Source organism: Nothobranchius furzeri, chromosome 12 (genome assembly GCF_043380555.1).
Source record: "Nothobranchius furzeri strain GRZ-AD chromosome 12, NfurGRZ-RIMD1, whole genome shotgun sequence".
NCBI lineage: Eukaryota > Metazoa > Chordata > Actinopteri > Cyprinodontiformes > Nothobranchiidae > Nothobranchius > Nothobranchius furzeri.
In genome coordinates, this window is record NC_091752.1 from 63291369 (window position 1) to 63315013 (window position 23645).

The 23645-nt window shown below is 39.6% G+C and overlaps 1 protein-coding gene across 2 annotated transcripts in view; it reads left to right on the forward strand.

Annotated features, from left to right (window-relative positions):
* Positions 1–23645, forward strand: part of prkcbb (protein kinase C, beta b) — a 166559-nt gene that overhangs the window by 126066 nt on the left and 16848 nt on the right. The window contains exon 17 of one of the 2 annotated variants that reach the window (XM_054750672.2): positions 3665–4032. The exons of the other annotated variant lie outside the window; for it this stretch is intronic. Coding sequence (XP_054606647.1) covers positions 3665–3841 — 177 coding nt within the window. The 3' untranslated portion in view covers positions 3842–4032. Of the gene's footprint in view, positions 1–3664; positions 4033–23645 lie in introns of those variants that run through there. 2 annotated transcript variants of the gene reach the window in all.

Below are 23645 nucleotides of genomic sequence, written 5' to 3' on the forward strand. Positions count from 1 at the left end.
AGTGGCTTAAAGGTGGTGGAGTCCTGCTCCTGTCCCACTGTGGACGCCTCACTCCCACCTGAGCCTGGTTTAAACCTCACAGCCTACCTGAGTATTGTTGTTGACCATGTCCATCTCCTTATGACCACTTGGACCCATCTTCTGGGGGTTACTTCCAGCAGGATCATGACCATGAATGAGTTCACTAGCCTCCAATGGCCTCCACAGTCTTCAGATCTGAGACCGGTCTAGAACCTTTGGGATGTGGTGGAACTGGAGATTTTCATCGTGGATGGAAATGTCTGATGATGTCATGTTGATATGTACCAGAGCTTCTAAGGAAGGTTTCCAACACCTTGTTGAATCTATGACAGGAAGAACTAATGCAAAAAAGCGAAAAGTACGTCAAACCCAGTACTAGTGAGGTGTACCTAATAAAGTGCCCAGCGAATGTAAGTACAACCCTTTATACCGGTTTGAGTTTTTCAACGTGTTAAGGACCTGCAGACCCACTTCACGCCTCATTCATGCTTTTATCCTACAGAGAGAACGTTCACGTCATCTATAAACATCTCTGTAGAGCTTGTCTTCATTCAAATGTCCAACCAGTCACTGATGGTCAGTTTGTGAGCACCACACCTCCACCCATCTGTCCTCTCATCTGCATATTTTATTTGTCCTCTACATGTTCGGAGTTTTCTCAGCTGTTTTAAGTTTACTCGCATGCTCGTGATCTCTGGGTCTCAAATGAAACCTGTTGTGAAGTGCACCACAAAAGCCTCAAATGTGTTTGGGTTGAGAATACAGGGCGTGTTCTCGTGTTTAAGCGTTTTTGCCGCACCCCTTTAGTCTTCATCCGAAAGGCCAGTCTCACTTTAATTAGACTCGGCTACCTTCCTAACTTCAGTCGTTGTTTTCAAGTCTTTCACTGAGCTGATTTCCAAACTTCTAATACGTTCATTCTTATTGTAGTGGGATTTCTTTATCGTACTCTCCAAACAGCTTAAACTAGTTTGCGACCCTGGGGTGTTGTTTTTTATTTATTTATTTATTTATTTATTTTTGGGGCACATTTCCCCAAACCCTTAACAGTCTCGCTAAATTTCATTTGAGTTTCTAAATTACAGAGAAGCAATAAGTCTGAATTCCTCTGGGCGACGTCAGAGAATCCAGCATCCTTGTTGGGTTAATTAAAGCTCCGTGTTTTGATGGAGGTGGGCAGAGCAGCCCCTGTGAGCCACTTTATGGGAAATATATAGTTTTCAAGCTAATAACTTGTTTAATGCACTTAACAGGATGCACATCTCAGGGGTAAAACGCCGCTTTTTTTAATTAGCTGTGGTCAGAAGGAAAGAATGAATCAGACTCAAATAAAAAATGAACGATACGCTGAAGGGCTTTTTTTTGTGTGTGTGAAACAAATTCGACACTTAAGTGATTTATTCTGCAGGATGAAGTAGTTCTCATTCATCATCCACTTCTTCTCTGTCAGAGAAACTGCAAAGGAATGTAACTATTGAAAATGTACTCATTTACAGAACATAGGTGAGTTACTGAAATGAAAAGTACAACTCTAAAGTTCTTTTTTAAGTGTTATGATTTAGTTTTTATCACGTCTCAGCAGGTCTGTACCGCTTCAGCATATAATTAACCTATAATTAACCCACAATTACACTAATAATAATAATAATAACTGTCTTGTAGCCCCAGGCCTGTTCATGTGAACTAATCCCAACTTTACGGTGATTAAATCTAAATAAAGAAATAGAAAGACGATATAAACTTGGCACAAACACAAGGATCTTTTTGATTGGTTGATTATTTCTCGAAAGTTAATCCCTCTCAGTTGCAAGCTATTTTATTCCCTCAAATTGAGCCATATTTGTGTCGTATCACTGAAAAACTTCCCAAATATTGGACTGTTGGAGAGCATGATTTAAATATAATGAGACTAACAGGGCCTCAGTGTTACGTGGAAAAGCCACACACAGCCACAACAATCAGGAACCTCCTCGAGCTTTACTCCTACGCCACCAAATGACTGCTGTGGCAGATTCCAGATCACACCTGCTTCTAATCAGGCAGCAGAATAACATCTCATTCCCATAGGGAGCCGAAAAGCTTGGTTTATGCTTGACGCATTTACTTTCCGCTTGGTGATGCGGCTCGCAGATGGAACGCGCTTCACAACTTACAGCGTTTACGGTTCATGCGGCTTGTCTCTGCGGTGAGCCAATATTCTCCCAAACTGTAGGGGGCAGCATGGAGCTCTATGGCATGCATCCAACATTACACTATAGTAGAAGTAAAAATTACTGTTGTTTACGACACGGCATTCCAGCATTTTTTAACAGCGTCCTCGTCTTTTCCGACAGTGCGAGCTATTTCTCTCCAAGAATTATAAACAACATGTTGATCACGGTGATCTCTGAGAGCTGAATCATATGAATGTCTGTATTTACAAACCTCTGTCATACTAGTTCTTGCCAGTCCGCCATGTTTTTCCGTGTTCGACCGTCCGCGTGGTTAGAAAATTTCCTAGGTGCGCGGTGCGGAAATTTTGGGCCGTGCGGAGGGGCGTGTTGTTAAAATGACGCAATTTCGCCGTGCGAACCCCGCGGACGCGTCAAGCATAAACCAACCTTAAGTCTCCTCCCTTTCCGGTTGCCTCCTGGGTCCCCGGAAGAACAAAAATACGAATGCAAGTCAACGGGGCTAAAAACGTTATTTTCTAATCCACTTTGCCTTACATCCTGGATCACACATATGTTGTACTGCAATTTAAATGAAAAGTAATGATGGGCGTTTCGACCACGCCAGTCAGGTACTTTGAGATTTATCAGCTTGTAAATGTTCGTAATTAGCATGACTACAAACTAGAAATCGGTACGTAACATATGACCACATAATCTCCTCTCCCCTAGCGTAGCTGCTACTTACCACATGACCAGATTTATGGTGGTTCTTTCCTCCTGTGGGAAGTTTGCTGAACTTACAGCCATTTTCTCTCAGTTTTCTCCCTGTCTGGTTCAATGATGTCACTTTCTTGATGCGCATTTGTAGTCCTGGACTTGTTTTCACACAAAACCTAAAATAGCGTTTGCCCCTGTTTGAAAATGAGCGCGTACTAAATGTGTCTTTAAAATTCACGGACATCATATGTGAAATCCATGGCACAAAACAAGCGGAAGTAGAAAATAGCGTGTTTAGGCCCGTTGACTTGCATTCATTTTTTCGTTCTTCCGGGAACCCGTGGTCTGGAAGTAGATGGGCGTGGCTTAGGCTCCCTAATGAATGCGGAACTGATTCTGTACGTCTTCCGCAAAGACAAGAAGTCGTTGAGTCCAATCGGAGAATTCACACCGGCTGCGGTGAAAATGTGAAATAAACACCAATCATCCTGGCCGAAAAACAGGTCTGGCTCCACATAGTGCACCTCTCCAGGATGTTTGAGACTTTCTCGGTTTGAAAATGGAGAATATGCTTCAAATATCTGAAGAAGGAAAGCATGCATGATTTGTTCTGATATTTGAAACCATTTTTCTGTGGTATCATCTCACACCTTGGTTGAACCTGCCATTCCCCTTCTTTTGTTTTCCCCCCTCTCCTCCCACCTATACTCCATCCATTCCTCTCCACCCCCTTCCTCCCGATCCAACCCTTCTCCCATGCCCTCCTCAAACAGTGCGGACGGGATGCGGAGAACTTTGATCGATTTTTCACTCGCCACCCGCCGGTGCTGACCCCACCTGATGAGGAGGTGATTCAGAACTTGGACCAAGACGAGTTCCAGGGATTCTCCTTTAACAACCCAGACTTCCCGGGAAGCGCCGCAGCCACTGCTGCCGCCGAGCAGGCTTGATTCCTGCCTACGCATGGACACACAGCCCACTGGCCCCCACACAGAAGCATCGTGGGAATTACTCGTGTTTCATAAAGGGCACATTTTTCTTATTCATGTTTTCACCCTGACCTGTGGGTTAAATAACTTCTTGCATGTATGGTAGCACCCTGAAATTGTTAGGGTTTATTATTAAATTAGAAATTTATCGCTACAGCTTCAAAAGCACAACTTACAGTACGTAACTGACATATACTTAACTCTTCGATTGTTTCTGAAAGCTTATTGCTATAAACCAGTGTAGTATAACGTTCTGCATGATAATACTGTGAAAAATAACAAGAAGCATGGAAACCAGGCTCACCACCTCTCTGTAATCTGACCTCTTGCTCAGATTTTGGATCATTTTCAGCTCGTGTTGATGCATTTTGAACAAAAGATTTGTGATTAACATCCTAGAATATTCTAGATTCTTCATAAATTACAAAGGCTGATCATAAAACTAGAATATCATGACAAAGTTGATTTATTTCAGTAATTCCATTCAAAAAGTAAAACTTTATTAGATTCATTCATTACACACAGACTGATGTATCGCAAATGTTTATTTCTTTAATTTTGATGATTATAACTGAACTAATGAAAATCCCAAATTCAGTAACTCAGAATATTAGAATATTGTGGAAAAGGGTCAATATTGAAGATACCTGGTGCCACATTAACACAAAACACCTGCAAATGCCTTTAAACGGTCTCTCAGTCTAGTTCTGTAGGCTACAATCATGGGGAAGACTGCTGACTTGACGTTTAATGACCAAAACAGCGTTCAGTCACGGTTGAAAAATTGTTCCAAAATGAAAGTTGAACCGACGTCTTTTCTGGCCGTGACATTAACGTCTTTCGGTGCGTTTCTTTTGGACATTTAATAATAAAAATGTTGGCTTTTTATTACTGTATTATTGTAAAAAAATATCATTACTGGAATAAAAAAGCATTTCAGCGAGCCATGGGAGTTGGGATCTCGTATGTTCCAGCCTGGATTCCAACTCGGGTCCTTGGCGTGTGAGGTGCCTTACCAGTTGAGCCATCTCTTTGATATTTGCAGTTTGTCGCCCAGTGGAGTTGCATCTGATTCACAGCATGCTCTATGTTGAACTGCATTTAATAAATTGTCAAAATAATGTAACCCCAGATAACTGTAGACATAAATGTATCTGAATGGATTTTTAGGAAATGTTCAGTTACATATTTTTTACCAATGTAAGCCGTCCTACGGCGACAGTGTTTGCCCGTGGACATGACGTTGCCATCGGGCCAATATTTGCTGGGATGCTTTATGTTGAACTACACTCAAAATAACAATTATACATGTAACTGTAGACACGTACAAGTATTTCTGAATGGATTTTTAGGAAAATTCATGTCACAATTATTTTTTACCAATTTAAGCCGTCCTACCAAGACCATTTTTGGTCGTGGACACCACTTTACCGTCAGATCAATATTTACTGGATACTATACACGTAACTGTTGACATGTAAAAAATATCTGAATGGATTTTTAGGGAATTTTCTGTTGCAAATGTTTTAACAAATTTAAGAAATCTGACCGTGACCAGGATGTTTTAGAGCACTTTGTGCTTCCTGCTGCTGACCAACATTATGAAGATGCAGATTTAATTTTCCAACAAGACCTGGCACCTGCACACAGTGCCAACGCTACCAGTGCCGGGTTTAAGGACCATGGTATCCCTGTTCTTGATTGGCAGCAAACTGGCTTGACCTTAAGCCCATAGAAAATCTATTGTACGCCAGACCCATCAATTCAGAAGAGCTGAAGGCCACTGTCAGAGCAGCATGGGCTCTCATAACACCTGAGCAGTGCCACAGACTGATGGACACCATGCTACGCCTCATTTCTGCAGAAATCCAGGCCAAAGGATCCCCAACTAAATACCCAGTGCTGTACATGCTCATACTTTTCAGTTGGCCAGCATTCCAAAAATTCCTTTTTTTGCATTGGACCTAATTAATATTCTAATATTCTGAGATACTGAATTTGGGATTTTTATTAGTTGTCAGTTATAGTAATCAAAATTAAAGAAGTAATTTTTGAATGTGTGAAATATTTCAGTCTGTGTGTAAAGAAGGATTTTGTCTTGATATTCTATTTTTATGACCAGCCCCTGTAGATCATTTCTGTAAGAATCAACACTTTGAGCACAATTTGAGTGACAAAAAATCTAATGTAGATGAAAAAAAAAATACAGACAGCAAAATATCAAAGAGAACTTGGCAAACAAAGCTCAAACAACACAGACAGCTTTAGCACTTCTCTTGTATTAAATTAACTTTGAGAATAAATTTGTAATTTAACCTTTTTTATTCATTTCTGCACATTTTAGTCTATTTAAACTATAATCCTTATTGCATATATACTTATAATAGAGTCTGTATATTTGTCCTTAGCTTAAACTGGAATGCTTTACATAAATGCATGCTTTTATAATATCCCTTGAATTTTCATCTGTAATTTAGCATCTTGTCCTATGACGCATCATTTCACCCAGTTAGCCAAATTATCACATTTGTTCCACAAATTTCTGACTTTCTTATCTTTTTCTTTGCTTCATGTGATTTATTTACATCACCTGATGTTGGGAAAGCCCATGTGTTTTGGAGTTTTTGGCCTACAAAAGTGATATTCCAAAAGATTCCACTAAAGAGGTTCTGGGAAATATACCGGGAAAAATTGACAAATGATGGCTTCGTCCTCTCGGCCGTTGTTTCTATACTAAATCAGCCCTTTCAAGAAACTACTAAGACGTCAGACGTCATCATAGAGATTAATACGTAGGATCACCTTTGGGCGCTGGAGAGCGTAACAGCGTCGCTGCCATATTGGGTGATTTCCTCACTCTCCAAACCCAACTGGAGTCAATACAAGGTGAGCATCCATGCCCGTTTTTGTTCAGCCTACAGTTGCAACAACTGGCATACAGATCACGTGGGATTACTATTGACTTTCCTAGCCTACCTGTTGGGATTGGAATTTAACTATCATGCCACACCATTTGTCTGATTTTGCTAAAAATGAAAATAAAATTCCTCCTTCAGTAGAAATGAACTTACCTCCAGTCCAGGAATATGACCAATCCCAATACTCGCGCTTCCATAATTGCACACTTTAATTGCGCGATCCCGGGCTGGGGTGCAAGTATGTAGGGTTTCTCGATTCTCAAGTGCGGAAGTTGATCACGCCCCACCCAAGTCCACACTGATGTAGACTTGGGTGAAGGGTATTACCCACAATCCATTGCTGCGGGAGACAAGGCTCAAATGAATGTAGTTCATATTAGGATGATTAATTGATGCTATGAATGTTTTAAACAAAGCAGCAATGAATGTAAATTTATTTCAAGTAATTGTTTGATTTTTTTTTGTGAAAGTTGTTAATAAAGATTTGTTTTAAGTAGCACAACGACCAGCATCCCGGCTTGGTCCCTGTGTCAATCACACACTTGTGTACCACACACTTGATGCTTTACTGCACACTTTATCCAAGTGCACTTCATAGAAGACCGTAGGGCACAGTGCAAGTGTTGGGATTGGGCCATGGACTGAGGGTCCTTCCATTCAAGATGGTAACTACTGCTACTCAAGATCCAATAGCCAGTCCCAGTCCACGTTGCATCTATGTACATGACGTCTGTGGTCAAAATATTGTGACTAATTCAGCAGTGACTGATGTAACTGATCAGTGCCAAAATGTGTTCGTGGACATTAATAATAGGGCTGGTCAATGTAGAAAAAGTATTGATTAAAAAATACTTCATATTCATAGATTTCAATAATAATTGATGACTAAAAAATGTACTAAATATAATGGCATGCTAAAATGGCAAATTTGGAAAACAAATTAGCTTAAAACATTTTTATGCCTCTCAGCAACCTTCTAACATAGCATAGCTATAAATTTATTCTGGAGATAACAAAAATAAATTAAATTAATGAATGAAGTGGTTCTCTTGCATTTGTCGAAAAACCTCTGCAAATACCACGTAATGGACCGAAAGCAAACTTCGGACCATCTGGTTGTCGGTTTTGCTGAACTTCCACATTTCTTAGGGTCCTCCATTCATTACACACTTACATATTTAGCAACAACACCACTGGTGTGAGAGGTTCTCCGCTCAATAATACCAGAAACAGCCAGCTGCTACCACTTCAACTTTAGGACTAACTACCAGAGTCCCAAAAAGCAAAACACCCGTTGAAATCATGGACAACAAAAGACGTTTGGACATAGGAAATGACAGCTGCTGTTTAGCGCTATCTCGTTTCCTCTGGTAATGCAGGTTTCTGGTTCCTGCAAAAGTGTCTCTGGGAAGAAACTCAAAGGTGGGAACGAGCGTTTGTGACGGTGTTTGCTTTCAAAAACTAGCTTGTTCTGTAGATTCGCTATAACAGCTTTAAGCGCAGCCCTGACCATTTCATGTCATTACTCTCATTATAAAACAAGTTGGTTGTGTTACGAGCCTTGGTTTTTATTTATTCTCTGCTAATTTAGCTAACTACAGTTCTTTGCTTTTTGTCAGACCTGATCAAATCAAAGTTATAAAGATTAAATATTGCCAAGCTGGTGAATTATTGTAATGTTTTTTTTTTCAAGATAATTTCCTCAACCTCGTGTTTAGGTCACATATCTGTTTAGGTGTAAGGGAAAGGCTTGGTGACACAGCGTGCCTGGGTCTGTGTTTTTGATTGGTTGGGAGAAAGTAATGACTCTAGTATTAAGCTACCTGATAGGGTATAAGAAAAAGAAAAGGAAAGTTCTTATTGAAGCAACTGACTTGTTCTTTTTCTATCCCACCGCACGTCTATTGGTCGATATACAGTATATTGTTATTGAATTATTGTCCTACCCTCTTTTGCCAAAGTGTGGCGGAGGACCGGAAGAGTGGCTGTGTGATGTAAAATGTGACGTTCAATGACCACAAGAAGCAACGTTTTTTTACGATGCTCTGTGAGACAACAAAGTCCTGTGAATTAAATTGTTGTGGGGGATTTCTACTGTGTTATTTTCTTTTCCTTCCATTCTGCTTCACCAGCAACTCTTCCAATTTTACAAATGCCAAGGTGATGACATTTCTTAGTGATTTACAACCAATCAGCATGAGTTAACCAAAAGTTCCGCTCAGCGACTCTACCAGGCGTTTCCGAGCACCTACCCGAGCTCAGGCTGGTTCCTGAAAATATTCCATTCGGCTGGCCCACTGAAGTCAAGACACGCCCATGCTGCAAAGTTTCGGTAAAATTATCCTGAAGCTCCGATAGTGGAAACACTCTTAATGTGACCTAATGGAGGTTTCCAATTTAAAACAAGGGGTGTTTCTCAATGCCAAGGAACCTCGCCTTGATGTCTTGGTCCCGCCCCGGTTGCCTAGGAGATACGTCATCTGGAGCCACCAAGACGTGTTCCAATGTTCATGTTCTACTCAGGAGTTTGTTCTCCGTTTTTTAGCCATTTAGCTAGCTGAGCAAGGACACACGGGAGGTGTCTTGTAGCCTAACCTTGGTCAAAAATTACCCAGAATACACCACGATATTTTCAAAAGGATGGCGGATCAGAAGCCGGCAGCTACTTTGGGGGGAAATTTCAAGTTTAAGAGTAAGTCAACTAATTTAAAATGGGGGGGGGGGGGGGGGGGGGGTTTAGACCCAAAGAAGTTATCTATTGTTGGTTAGTTGCTTAGTAGTTGCAGCGTCGGAGGCTAGTGGGTAGTAACTCACTTAGATATTTCATTTAACAAATATATACATAATTTCAAAAGGCTTGTTGTTTATTTATACTGAAACTATTACGTATAAAATATAATGTTATGTCCTGTGTCACGTGATGTTACGTGACCGCCGTGAAAGCCGCTGTCACTTGATTCAAGTCTGTTCCATTTAACTGTTTTCTTTGACCAATGAAGGACAGTGTCCTCGTGAGCAAGGCGCCTGGCCTCGCAAGACATCGCCTCGCAAGGCCAGGCGCCTTGACATTGAAAAACAACCAAGAACTTTTCAACTGCAACAGGGGTCCAGAGTTCCACTCTTATGAAAAAATTTCCTCGCTTGTTTTTCCATCTAAATACAAAGTATTAGCTTACATTTGGCTACACGATGACGCATCATTGGCTGTGTCTCAATTCAGGGTCTGCATCCTTCGAAGGACCCAGCCCACCCGGCCGACGTGGGCTGCGTCCTCCGTCGGCCGGGTAGACCGGATGTTAACGGCTGTGAATTTGGACAGGCCTAGCCTTCATGAACTCCCTCGGCGAACGTTCCGTCGCCTAGTAACCGTGGAACCGCTGGGCAGAAGGGAGAAGGAACTTTAAACGATGGAGCTCGACATTTTATTTAGCTTTTTAGCCTCCAGAAACCCAAATTTAGAAAACAACTGCAAAATCTTTTTTTAACCTTTCACATGTTGTTCTAGGAGGCCAGATAAACGGGCCTATTTACACATTTTAACAGCCAATAGTGTTGCAGAACTGAACAATAGGACCTATTAGCAATGTAAATGTGGTTTTAAAAAGAAAAAAAATGGAGAAGGTTTATTTTTGTAGTCTTAAATCTGATGTTGTAATATTACAACCGTGGGTCTCTGGGGGTTAATCATTTCCTTGACTGTTGGAGAGCTAATTCTATGGCGTTTAAAGCGTGCCACAACCCGTGCACACGCATTGGGTCCACAGCGCGCGTGTGAACGGGACTCGCGAGCGCAAATATACATGGCAGCGCGCGTGTGAACGGGACTCGCGCGCGTGTGAACGGGACTCGCGAGCGAAAATATACATGGCGAGAGGTCATTTGTGCACTGAGAGGGAGCAAACTGTGTCTGTGAGCGCACAAGGATGTGCACAAGTGACAAACCTGCGTGCGCGCGTTGTCAACGAGCACACGGCAGAGGAAAACGTGCGCGCGCGGCAGCCTCTGTGCGCGCTCGGCAGCCTCTCTGCGCGCTCGGTTTCTGACTCCTGCTCGCTCGGCTGTAAGGGCTTTTGGCACTCTGGAGGCGTGGCCTGTGGCAGATCTTGTCTGTCCTCTGATTGGTTAGTTCACCCCGCACTTTATCCTCTATCTATATAAAAAAGTCTGATGTTCAGTAGTTGCTGGCATAGCTCAGCTGGGAGAGCGGGTGACTCTCGCCCCGGAGGATCCAGGTTCGAGTCCGGGCAAGGAAAATGTAGTGGACGTCATGTTAATTTTTCTTAATTTCAGGTATTTTACAGTTGTGACCGTTCAACTGTCATTAAACGTCCGAATGTTTGCTGGGCAGTGTTTTAAAAAGTGCACATAAGCTAGATGGTTTTAACCATATAAAATTACATTTTTTGTGATACTGGAAAAATACATACTGAAATAAAACTACTGATTGAAAACTTTATGACTGTGGTTGTACAATATATGACTCACTAATACACTGCAAACTCCCTTAGAGTGGGGCTTCCAGAGAGAGAGAGAGAGAGAGAGAGAGAGAGAGAGAAGTTCTTGCCTCATTAATGAATTGTTTATTTTTTTCAGTATTTAATTGACAAATTATCCTTTCAAATAATTAATTGATGAGTTACATAATTGTCCATTTAGAATTGTTGAATGGACTGAGTCAAGTTTGGTGCACTTTATATATTTCAAAACATGTTTTTTTTTTATTTTAATGATGCATATAAATAATTTAAATGTTAATTTAATGAAATATTTCTATTTTTTCATTACCTCACCCTTGTTTTGACAAAAACGGGACCTTGCTGGATAATATCATGGAGAAACTATTTGTTCACAGTACATGGCTCCGTAAGGATCTGTGTACCAAAGGAGGAGATACTCAGAAATCTGTCTGCAGATTGTTACAACCCAGACTGGAAGTGGCGGGCTGTAATAAGAAAGGAGACCAAACAGAGGAGTGGGGGTTCAACAACTGATTTATTTAACAAAAGTAAGGATTTACTAAAGCAAGTTAGTGAACAGAAAATGGCCATCTCAAGGTTTTACTCGGATGTCCCTCAGCAGGGTGCAGCACTGTTGAAGGTCATCTGAATGAAAGCTTGATATGCAGTTTCTTTATGAAATGGACAATTATGTAACTCATCAATTAATTATTTGAAAGGATAATTTGTCAATTAAATACTGAAAAAAATAAACAATTCATTAATGAGGCAAGAACTTTTCTCTCTCTCTCTCTCTCTCTGGAAGCCCCACTCTAAGGGAGTTTGCAGTGTATTAGTGAGTCATATATTGTACAACCACAGTCATAAAGTTTTCAATCAGTAGTTTTATTTCAGTATGTATTTTTCCAGTATCACAAAAAAATGTAATTTTATATGGTTAAAACCATCTAGCTTATGTGCACTTTTTAAAACACTGCCCAGCAAACATTCGGACGTTTAATGACAGTTGAACGGTCACAACTGTAAAATACCTGAAATTAAGAAAAATTAACATGACGTCTACTACATTTTCCTTGCCCGGACTCGAACCTGGATCCTCCGGGGCGAGAGTCACCCGCTCTCCCAGCTGAGCTATGCCAGCAACTACTGAGCATCAGACTTTTTTATATAGATAGAGGATAAAGTGCGGGGTGAACTAACCAATCAGAGGACAGACAAGATCTGCCACAGGCCACGCCTCCAGAGTGCCAAAAGCCCTTACAGCCGAGCGAGCAGGAGTCAGAAACCGAGCGCGCAGAGAGGCTGCCGAGCGCGCACAGAGGCTGCCGCGCGCGCACGTTTTCCTCTGCCGTGTGCTCGTTGACAACGCGCGCACGCAGGTTTGTCACTTGTGCACATCCTTGTGCGCTCACAGACACAGTTTGCTCCCTCTCTGTGCACAAATGACCTCTCGCCATGTATATTTTCGCTCGCGAGTCCCGTTCACACGCGCGCGAGTCCCGTTCACACGCGCGCTGTGGACCCAATGCGCGTGCACGGGTTGTGACACGGGTATGACGCGATATAATTCAGAGAAAATACTTTAGACAAGCTGAGCCTGAGCAAAGACGTGATAATAGTTTTTAATACTTTCTAAGGGTCTTAATTTGACCAAAACCGATTTATCACCTTTTAAGACTTTTCAAGACCCAGCGGATACCCTCTAGTAAACAATTCTCATTTGTAAACAAAAATAAAATTCAAGAGTTTAATGCAGAACTGATTTTATTTAGATATTTCTTTTATATGTACATGTTTAATCTTTATTAACCATTTTTTCTAGCAAAGTAAAAAGCTGTCAAAGTTCTTCCTTCTCTCTGTGCCCTCTGCTGCTCTGCCTCCCTCTGCACTCATGTCCTCCCTGATCAGCTCCAGAAGCTGGTCATCGCTGTCACCTTCCCCTGGACGCCCATTTTCTCCAGAATAGTCTTAACAAACATGTAAGAAAAAAAACAGGAAGAGAAAAGAGGACAACGGGTTATTCCTTTCATGTTTTCGCAGAAAAAAATAAACTCAAACGAGTTTTTTAAAATATGAGATGTTATTGTACCTCCATGCCACAGCCGCCGAATACTTTGCTCCGGTGATCATGTGGTCCATCTCTGCCCTAAGCTTAATAAATTCCCTGGTTTTCTCTTTTGTTCCTAAAATACAAATTTCTATTAAAATCAGGGGGAAAACGTAGCGGGAGAAGTACGACACCGAGCGGCCGAACATACGAGCCGAGACCAATATACAAGCACTTTTACTGTAACATTTCTAACTAAAATAACGTTCATGTATCACAAAAAGTCCTTAACCTAACAGTTTTCAAGTTTATACTGACATTTATATGCGCAATCCTTTCCGACAGCTCCCGCTTCACTGTCCGCCATTGTTTTTAGGTTTTTCTGCCGGCCGGCCCGCAAGGCATCTTGGGAAATGCTACCTGTTGAAGGATACACCCGACCCATCCTTCATTCAGGCGAAAAGAAGGCCGCATTCGTCGACCGCATTTGAAGGAGTCTTCGAATTGGGACAGGCCTAGTCGCGGCGCTGTGACGTAACCGGCCGACGAATCTGGCCGACGTAGGATGCAGACCCTGAATTGAGACACAGCCATTGAGTTAGTCCGTGGTTACCCCTAACCCCACAACACTGAAATGTTGACTTCCTGTTGAGATTTTCCATCTTTAAACTTTGGATTACAACATGAGTGCTCTTGTTGGGCGTTTACTAGTATTTACATCCCAACATGGTTCGCAAAACAAAACTCATGACTGTTCTTACTTGTCCGATTAACTCCGGCTTCCTCTGCACGACAGCTGGTTTTATTGTAATGAAGGGAAAAAAGTACAAAGACCTATTCATCATAGCCTACACTTAGCCAATTAAAATGTTGCTTCTGAGCTAAAACTGACCAATAACAACGTGACTTCTACCTAAGGCGGGACCTTCAAAAAGGAAATCTTAATTTATGACTGACAGCCAGAAACTCAGTAACCATGGATACCTGTTAGGCAGGCTACTCCCCAACCCCCATGCAGACAAACATCAGGGCTTATCAGCCACACTCCATAGCCAAGAGGAAAGGAGAAAGCCCTGTGGCTTACTTCACAATCATCATGTGATTACTCAAAAAGGAACATTAAAAGACTAATACATTAAAACCCCTAACATTAAGTATTACCATTACTGTTAACATGAGAACTGTTAATAATTTAGCCTGTGAAACAACACAAAAGCGTGCTCTTCTGGTCATACAGCACTGTTGTCAGATTGTGTCATGCAGCTCCTCAGAAAGCTGCAGTAAAATAATACTTCACATGTTACAGCCAACCAAAAATTTTATTTATTCATGATATTTTATCAATTCATCATCTTTTTAGAATAGTGATGAATTATTCATATGAGTTGCACATACTGGGTATGACGCCATATTTAAACATCAGTAGTTAAATAATTTTTTTATCCAGACTTAAGGGGGTTTAACTTCACACTAACAGCTCCACAGAGTCAGAAAAGTAAATTTAAGGTAGAATTGTGTTGATGAAACTATATTTTTGCTCTAATTTTCTTGGAAACTTGTTTTAAAACAACACCGCCTCCTCTGAAACTTTCTTATTGTAGTATTTTAGACCAGATTTTCTGTTTGTGGAGAAATGTTAACAAATTAAATTAAAAAATGTCTTTGATGAGTTGGACTTTTCATTTAAATCAAACTGAGGCGGATTCTCTAAAGAACTGAGAACTGGAGATTATTTATTTTTCTGTTAATTTCAAAAGCTTCAAAAAGCTCCAGTTGAGAGTTTCAGTCATACCAAGTAGAACAATAAGATGTTCAGTGACTAATGGTACTTTTAGACTCACCTTTTAGTTTTTTTCCCTTATTCTTTTCCTGCTGACAGAATTTGGTAATGTTGCTGTAAATGAACACATTAAAGAGCAAGTCACCCCCAAATCAGCTTTTTTCCCCGATAAACTATATAAATGTGTGTCTAATCATGTTGCAAACATGTGTAGTCAATAGTTTTGCACTTTAGTGCATTTCAGTTAAAATTTAAATTTTCTGCCTAAAACTGTCAGCGTTGTGCTGTTGTCAGGTAAAAACTCTGCATTGCAGTTGAATTTAAATCTGCCACCGCTATTGGCTAATAGGTATGCTATGATGTAAACTGGTACATTATGATGTCACAATGCCATTGTGAGCCTGTGTGTGTGTGTATTTGTTAGTGGCTCTGCCCTCTCGGTCTGCTAGGCAACATCATTTGTTGCATTTTTTAAACATGAAGAGGGAGTGAAGTAAGTTTCTTGTAGGGGGTGACTTTCTCTTTAAGCCTCAGCCAATTGTTCATGTCGGTGGTCTGCAGAAAATCTGATTGGATTATTTGTTAATCTGATGAATGAATCCTAACCCACGCTGACTTCTGATCTCATTGTGATAATAAAAGTTACATCCAGGAGTTTTGGGGCCAATCTGAGTTGCATCAGTGTAGCTAAACGATAAAAACAGATTCTTAAAAATGTGTTTCTGTTTAAATTATAGAATGTTTGGACGCCATTTGTTTCTACAGAGCAGTTATAGTAGCTCATGAATGTGGGTTTTAGGTGTTTGTATGACTACGTTTGCTCTCATCTTTTTTACTTTTGCTGCAATGTTATACTGTCGATGTCACAGGACGGCATATTTGTGTTTTCTATTATTGTTTTTAATCAGTTTGCTTGAAATTGGTTCTTGAGTGCTTTAGTCTCTTTCATTTCAAATTAACCTATTTATGCTGTCCGTTTTGTTCAGCTGGAGTTCATTTGGTAAGAAAATCACCTCAGGCTCACATATTTAATAGATATGCATCAATTCTGATTCTGAGGATTGATACGGGTCTTAGGTTTTTCTACAGCCTTGTCTTGACACACACACACACACACACACACACACTATATATATATATATATATATATATATATATATATATATATATATATATATATATATATTATATATATATATATATATATATATATATATATATATATATATATACATGTAAGAACAATTGTTGGTTCAGCCTGCAGCTTGTTAATGGATGGAGCCATCTGAATGATCTTGTCTTGTCTTTAAAGAGATAATGTATAGTTTTTACCATTCATTTCTAGAAATATCCATCCAACTGTTGTTGAAAAATATTGGCGGCTTTGTTACATATAACCATAAAAACTGGGTTTTAAATTAATAGGAGCGGGTCTAACTCTCAGGGCGATGCCATATTAGATGCTATGTTTCCTTCTACGGGAGCCCATGAGGACAAAATACATTTACTGATTTGTAACAAATGGTTATAAATATTTTGCCATTCATAAATGTTTTACACATTTACCTCTTTGCTCGATGCCAGTGATGAAAGTGAGTCTGATGTGTTTGTCGTTTTGCTGGAGGTTGTGCTCCCAAGGATTTTTGACCCTAATGGCCATCCGTTGGTAAGGTCTTACTCGAACACAACAAAATACAGCTTGCTTGAAATGATTTTGGTTGGTACTGCCCCCTATCACCAGGGAAAATACACTTTAAACGACTGGTTAAAAGGACAGAGAACAGTTACACACTTTAATTCATGACCATTAAATGTAAAGGTTAATGAAATTGTTGAATTTTTCTGTCTTGACAATTTAAGTTGGAATCAGTGTACTGAATCTGTTTTACCTCCATTGTCACAGTTATTTTAATGCCAAATAAAGTCTAACAGCAAAAATAAATATAAACATGTGGTTTAATTATACAGGTTATGTTACTGTGTCAAATGTTGGTATATATACATATAATACATGTGATCAATGTTGTGAAAGAGGAGGTTTTTACTCAAAAAATTGTGTTTTTGATTCATTCCTGCTGAAGTAAAAAACTGAACTCTGCACGAATAAAAAAAAAACATTTTAGTATTTTGGAACATATTTGGGGGGATTCTTGTTTTCTGTTTCAGCTATGCTTCACACGTGATCTGACATTTATTGTTTTTGATGATGCATAACAAAAGAAAACACTTTTTTTTCAAAGCTTCTCATGTGCCAAATGTCTTTCTTTTTTGGCTTTTTAAAATTATTTTTAGAAATGCAACCATTACTTAAATAAACATTCCAAAACAAGCTTTTTCTTAACGATTACTTTGTACATTTTAATGTTGTTCAGTCATATACCGTGAAAAGTAAAGAAAGACAGACAACCATCTTTTATATAGCGCCTCTCAAAATAAAAATCACGAGGTGCTTCACAAGAACAAATTTAAAAAATTTAAAGATTTTTCAAATATATTAGGGAAAACAAGTACATATATTTTCTGTTTTTACTTTTTTTTCCACTTTAATATTTCTGATCAGCAAACAAATTAAAAACTTGAATAAACACTAATAGTGTTTTTTTGAATGATTATTTAATTTATTATTGGGGGAAAACCACCTCAACCAATCCTGGTGTTTTGTAAAGAAATATAAAAAACATGTTGATAACTGGTAGTACAATTGGTAGGGAAATCTGCAATCAAGCGTTCATGATAATTGTTAATGAGTCTCTCAGATCCAGTGGCACCCCCAAGGGGTGGCCATGGCCACCCCTAGAAGATTGCTGGCCACCCCACTGGCCCCCCAGGGAAGACCAGTGTGCTTTAATAATTCAGATCAATGTTCACACAAACCATAAATTCATCTTATTTAATCAAGACATAAAACCTAATAAAATATAAATGGGTAACAGAATTAAACAATAATTCTGCTCAACATTTTACTAACTGAATCTTATTTCTCATGGTTTTAGTAAAGACAGCAACAGGAGAATTAAACTGTTCTTAAACTCTAAAAATAAATGTAATAAATATGTTTTCTGAAATGTTATCACCTGTCAAATTTGAGTTAAGTTTTTTGGATGCATGTTGTTTAAAAAAAAAAAGAATAAAGGAGCATGCAATGCATTTCCACAGGCCACTCTCTACCAGACCCACAACTACCAGTTTGGTGTGGCACCCCAACATTTTCTGTGGCCGTATCTGGCCCTCTGATGAAAAATTTCTGGTCCCGCCACTGAATATGCAGAGGTTTTGATCTTCGAACTCTCTCGTGATGCCATTGTTGTCCCTTGTCTCTTTCTTATTGTAAAATCATGACCTCTGACCTTAACTTGGACAGAACAATGCCTGCAGTTCTTTGGATGTTGTTCTGGATTCATGTGGTCTTGAATTTCTTTAGAATGAAGCATACTACTTTTTGAGTTATTTTAGCCTACTTCAAATGATCAGACAGGTTTTATTGAAATTATTTCTTAAATACTACAGGTCTAGGTGTGGCATGTGGTGACCCATAGATACGATGGCCCATTCTTCTCAGGCGTGTGTCCGTACAAAATAATCATCCTTTTTAGGTCTTTGCTAAGATATCGGCATATCGCAACTGCTTCAGTACCAAAAGATGTCCACTGACATTAATGACATTAAAAGTTTTATTCTGTCAAAATATAATGTAATTGAATACATTCAAGAGATGGGGATAATGGCTACTTGATGTAAAATGTGGAGAAGAAGCACGGTTTTTACAGCACTCTGTGAAACCAGTAAAATTTAATTCTGATAGTGGAAACAGTGAATATGGTTCATCATATGATTCTAATCAAAAGAGAGATCAGTTATTTTTGTAAATACAGTCAAGTTGGTTTGGATTTTTATTTTTTATTTTTTTGTTTACTTTAAAGACCAAGTTCACTAAAAAAACATTTTTTACTATGAAAATAATCGTCTGCCTCCATTTCCTGCACATGCCGCTGATAGAAAAGAGACGGGGATACGCTTGGATTAGAAAAGCCTGTTAATTTAACATCATACTGTAAATTAGCTTTCATGGATTCACCCATCTTGGCTCCTGGCGGGGATCACTGTTGTTGAATTAGCATCCAGGAGAGAGCAGAGCATATCTCCGCTAGTAGAAGCTAAGCTTTACCATTAGCAACTCCACAACATGGTGGAACTCCTTCGGGCTTGTGTAATTTGTGAAGATAAAACATCAAAGTTGCAGAGCAAATTGAGTCAGTGGTAGAGCCATGTTGCTGTTAGCCAATCAGAGGTAAGATGTCACAATTTCAGGAAATAAGACTCCAAATCCTGCTGTGTTCTGCTCATCTCTCCTCTGGCTTACTTCTAGTTCCTGAAACAGGAGACCGAAAACTATTTTCCCCACAGAGATCGACTCACATTCATACTAAAGACCCAGTGCAAGTGTTGGTAAAAAAGAGTGAACTTGGTCTTTAATAAATGACATCCTGATTTGGAAACAGCATTTTGTGTTTACTCAGGTTGCATTTGTTAGCATGGGGATTCTCTATTATCTTGGATTTTTTTGTCTCCTAACTTGTTGCTTTTAAATGCTGCTGATGCTGCCCTTTCAAAACATGGAGAAAGGAAATAGAGATTAAAATGATAGAAGGTGGCAGTTAGCTTAGTTTTTAAACACTGGGAAGAAAGTACTTAGGAAAATAAGGAATGAACAATAAATTATGGGCGGTAAGAAGAAAATTGGTATCAGGAATTGGAAAGGAGGAAAGATGGAGGAAGGGAACGGAGGCTCTGTGAAGCGAGGCAGAGACTGCATATTTCATGGCTGCCACTTATCATAAGAGCCTTTCCATGATGGGGGAGCGTGGGCCTGATGACTTCAAGGAAATAACATGCAGAACACGGCCTACATACACACAGCTCTGCTGAGCCACTCAGCCGCCTCTCACTGCCTCTAAAGCCGCTCACAAACTCTCCCAACAAGCTGCAGCTCTGACCCGCTGCACGTTAACCATTAATAACTGTATCCTGCACCGTTTACCACCCATAACACTTTACAATGTTAACACTTTGAATTAGATGCAGTGTCCGAGTCGTGTACATTATAAGAAAACTACCGTATGGATGTTCGTGAAGCGCTTCAAGCAAGTGGTTGTAAAATCTCAAGTTTGTCATTGAAGGCACATGCCACTCCCGCAATGCTGCATGGTATTAACGTCATATTGAATATTGCGATAATATCAGATATCGTTGATCTACATTTCCCTCATATGTGTTCAGATTTGAAAATTTTGACAGACTATTTTTCTTTTAAATTAGTTAAAGTGGTCGCAGATGTCTGAGGTTTGTCCAGACAATTGATTGTATATATAAAATGGACAAACCCTCCGAGCCGTCACCCATATGTTTCTGAAAAACTGAATTGAAGCCCCCAGTGGGCGGTTCCCACCACCGCCATCTTTGCCATATCATCCATCTCGTCACTCACGAAAAATACAACAAAGGAGCTTAGAGCGGGGCTGTGAGGGTGGGGACAGATGATTGACACTCAACAAATTTTCAGATGATGTTGCTACGAGATAACCAAGCTAACCCAGAGCTAACCAAAGCTAATGGTGGTTGGCGGGCACTTTTAGCCATGGTTGAGAGACTCTGCTACCCTCTACCTTCTAGGCTGCAACACTTTAAACATGAAGCAGAGGCTGAAGCCTTCCCTGGAGCAGGCAGGAGGGCAAGACGCTAGTACCGTCAGCTCATCTGACACCTGTCAATCAAATGGACCCCCCATGAAGCATCCAGAATTTCAAGCTTTAATTACACCTAAACAGATGAGTTACAAAGAGTGAACCCTCCTCAGAGTTAACCTAAAATGTTTTTTGAACCAGACTGTAAACATGTTTTTCTGCTGTGAAGTTAGCATTTTTGCCCCCAGTGGATGAGATGGGAACTGCAATGTTTGTCACCTCTGTGTTGGCTTCATCACAGAGACGGGGTACCTGTCTGAACTGATAAACACAGACAGAACTTGAACAGTCATTATTTAACCTAAACTCTGTTAGTTAGATCACAACTGTTTTCCACTTTGGCCATTTCAAATAATTAATACACTATTTCAACTCCTTCACACATTCCCAGCATCCCAATTAAAGAATTGAGCCTTGATTAACTTTATTTTACAGCTCAGGCTCTAAAATTTGAAAACATTTCTAAATGCATCACCATTTTTATCCTAATCATGACACTCATTACTGTGTTGTTTATAATTCACTTCATTAAACAATACAGAACTTGCAAATGAATTAAAACTAGGATCTACAGTATTTTTATAAAATGAGTCACAGAAAGTGTTATTTAGAGTCTGAGCATCAACGCTGCCCTTAATAACACTGAGCACATGTTACAGCTCGTATTTCCATAGGTTGAAACAGTCTGCATCAGTCTGCAATCTTTGGCATTATGAAATTTACATAGAGATGGGATGCCTTCTTTGTTTGCCTTGCATAATAAGCTATTCTGTTTTTCAGTTTGTTTATTTTTCTGAAATGATGAATGATTTCTCTTTAGGTTAATAGTTTGGCATTTATGTAAATGGCAGCTGCTGATTTCAGTCCAGCTTGAAGATGTCTCACTTTGGATGGAGTGCCTGGTGTTCCAGCAAGTTCCACTTCATGAAAGGATAAAGTCATAGTGGTTCCTGGGTGTTTATTGAACATCAAAACCAATTCCCTTCCATGTGAGGGTGACCGTCGACTACTGGTTAGCTAATCCAGAGAGGAACTTCAAGCTGCAGTAAATCTGCAATAAATTAAAACTTTAGAACTTTATTCTTGTTTCTAAAAATCACTGAAGATGTTTGCTGAATAATCATATAACTGATTCAAATCAACATTTTAAAGACCAAATCAATATGGCAATAGTGCCCGTGAAGACAGTATGTGAACATTTGAGCATATTTATTTGTTTGTTTTATGCTATAATTAAAGGTGCAATAAGTAAGAATTCTTCCGGGAAATAATCACAAAAACTGATTTCATTCTCAACTGTCTTTGGGGTGGGACCCTTCTGGAGCTAGGCTTGGAGGTGAAGGCATGCTGGCTTCGACAAACTAGAACTGCTTATTTCTCAGCATTAATTGAGGAGAATAAGCATAATCCTAAATTTATTTTCAGTACAGTTGCTAAACTTACACAGAATCATAGCTCTGAGCCATCTATTTCCTTAGCCCTCAGCAGCAATGACTTCATGGGATTTTTTACAAGTAAAATTAATTCCATTAGAAACAAAATCTTTAGCATCCTCCCTAATGCGATTTCTTCTTCCTCAGTAAGTGAGGCAGCATCAGAGGTGACTTTAGAACCTCATCTGTGCTTGAACCATTTTGATCCAGTTGAGCTTTCAGATTCATCAAAAATATTAGCTTCATCTAAACCTTCAACTTGCATTTTGGATCCAATCCCAACCAAATTATTTAAAGAAGCATTTCCTTTGGTTACTGCCCCCATTCTAGATATAATCAATCTATCCTTAGTAAATGGGTATGTATCACAAGATTTTAAGGTTGCTGTAATCAAACCTTCACTTAAGAAGCCTTCTCTGGATCCAGATGACCCAATGAATTATAGACCAATATCTAACCTTCCATTTTTATCCAAAGTCCTGGAGAAAATAGTGGCCATCCAAGTATGTGAGCATTTAAACACTAATGCTCTGTTTGAGGAATTTCAGTCTGGTTTTAGAGAGTAGCACAGCACTGAAACTGCATTAGTGAGGGTTACAAATGATATTCTCATGGCCTCAGATAAGAATCTTGTGTCTGTTCTAGTCTTGTTAGATCTCAGTGCTGCTTTTGACACAGTTGATCACAATGTTCTTGTAGAAAGGCTTGAACATGTTGTAGGGATCAAAGGAACAGCGTTAGGCTGGTTTACATCCTACCTGTCTGACAGATTTCATTTTGTAAATGTACATGACAAATCGTCTTCATACTCCAGGGTTACTTGTGGAGTACCACAGGGTTCAGTGCTTGGACAATTCTTTTTACTATGTATGCGATTGGTAAAATCATTAGACAGCATGGGATAAACTTCCACTGTTATGCTGACGATACTCAGTTATATATATCCATTAACCCTGATCAACCTAATCGGTTGGGTAGGAAATAAAAAATTTGATGACTAAACTTTTTGCTTTTAAATCAAGACAAGACAGAAGTTCTCATCTTTGGACCTGAAATCCAGAAAAGGAAATTGCTTAGTCGATCACCTGACCTGAATGGCATTACATTAATCTCCGAGAACAAAGTAAGGAACCTTGGTGTTATCTTTGACCAGGACATGTCAGTCAAATCCCAGGTTAAACAGGTTTGTAGGATTTCCTTTTTCCACCTTCAGAATATTCCTAAGATTAGAAGCATCCTTTCCAGGAGTGATGCTGAAAAACTAGTTCATGCATTTATTACATCAAGACTGGATTACTGTAATTCATTACTCTCAGGAAGTCCACAGAATGTTGTTAAAAGTCTTCAGCTTGTCTAAAATGCTGCAGCTAGAGTTCTGATGAGAATTAA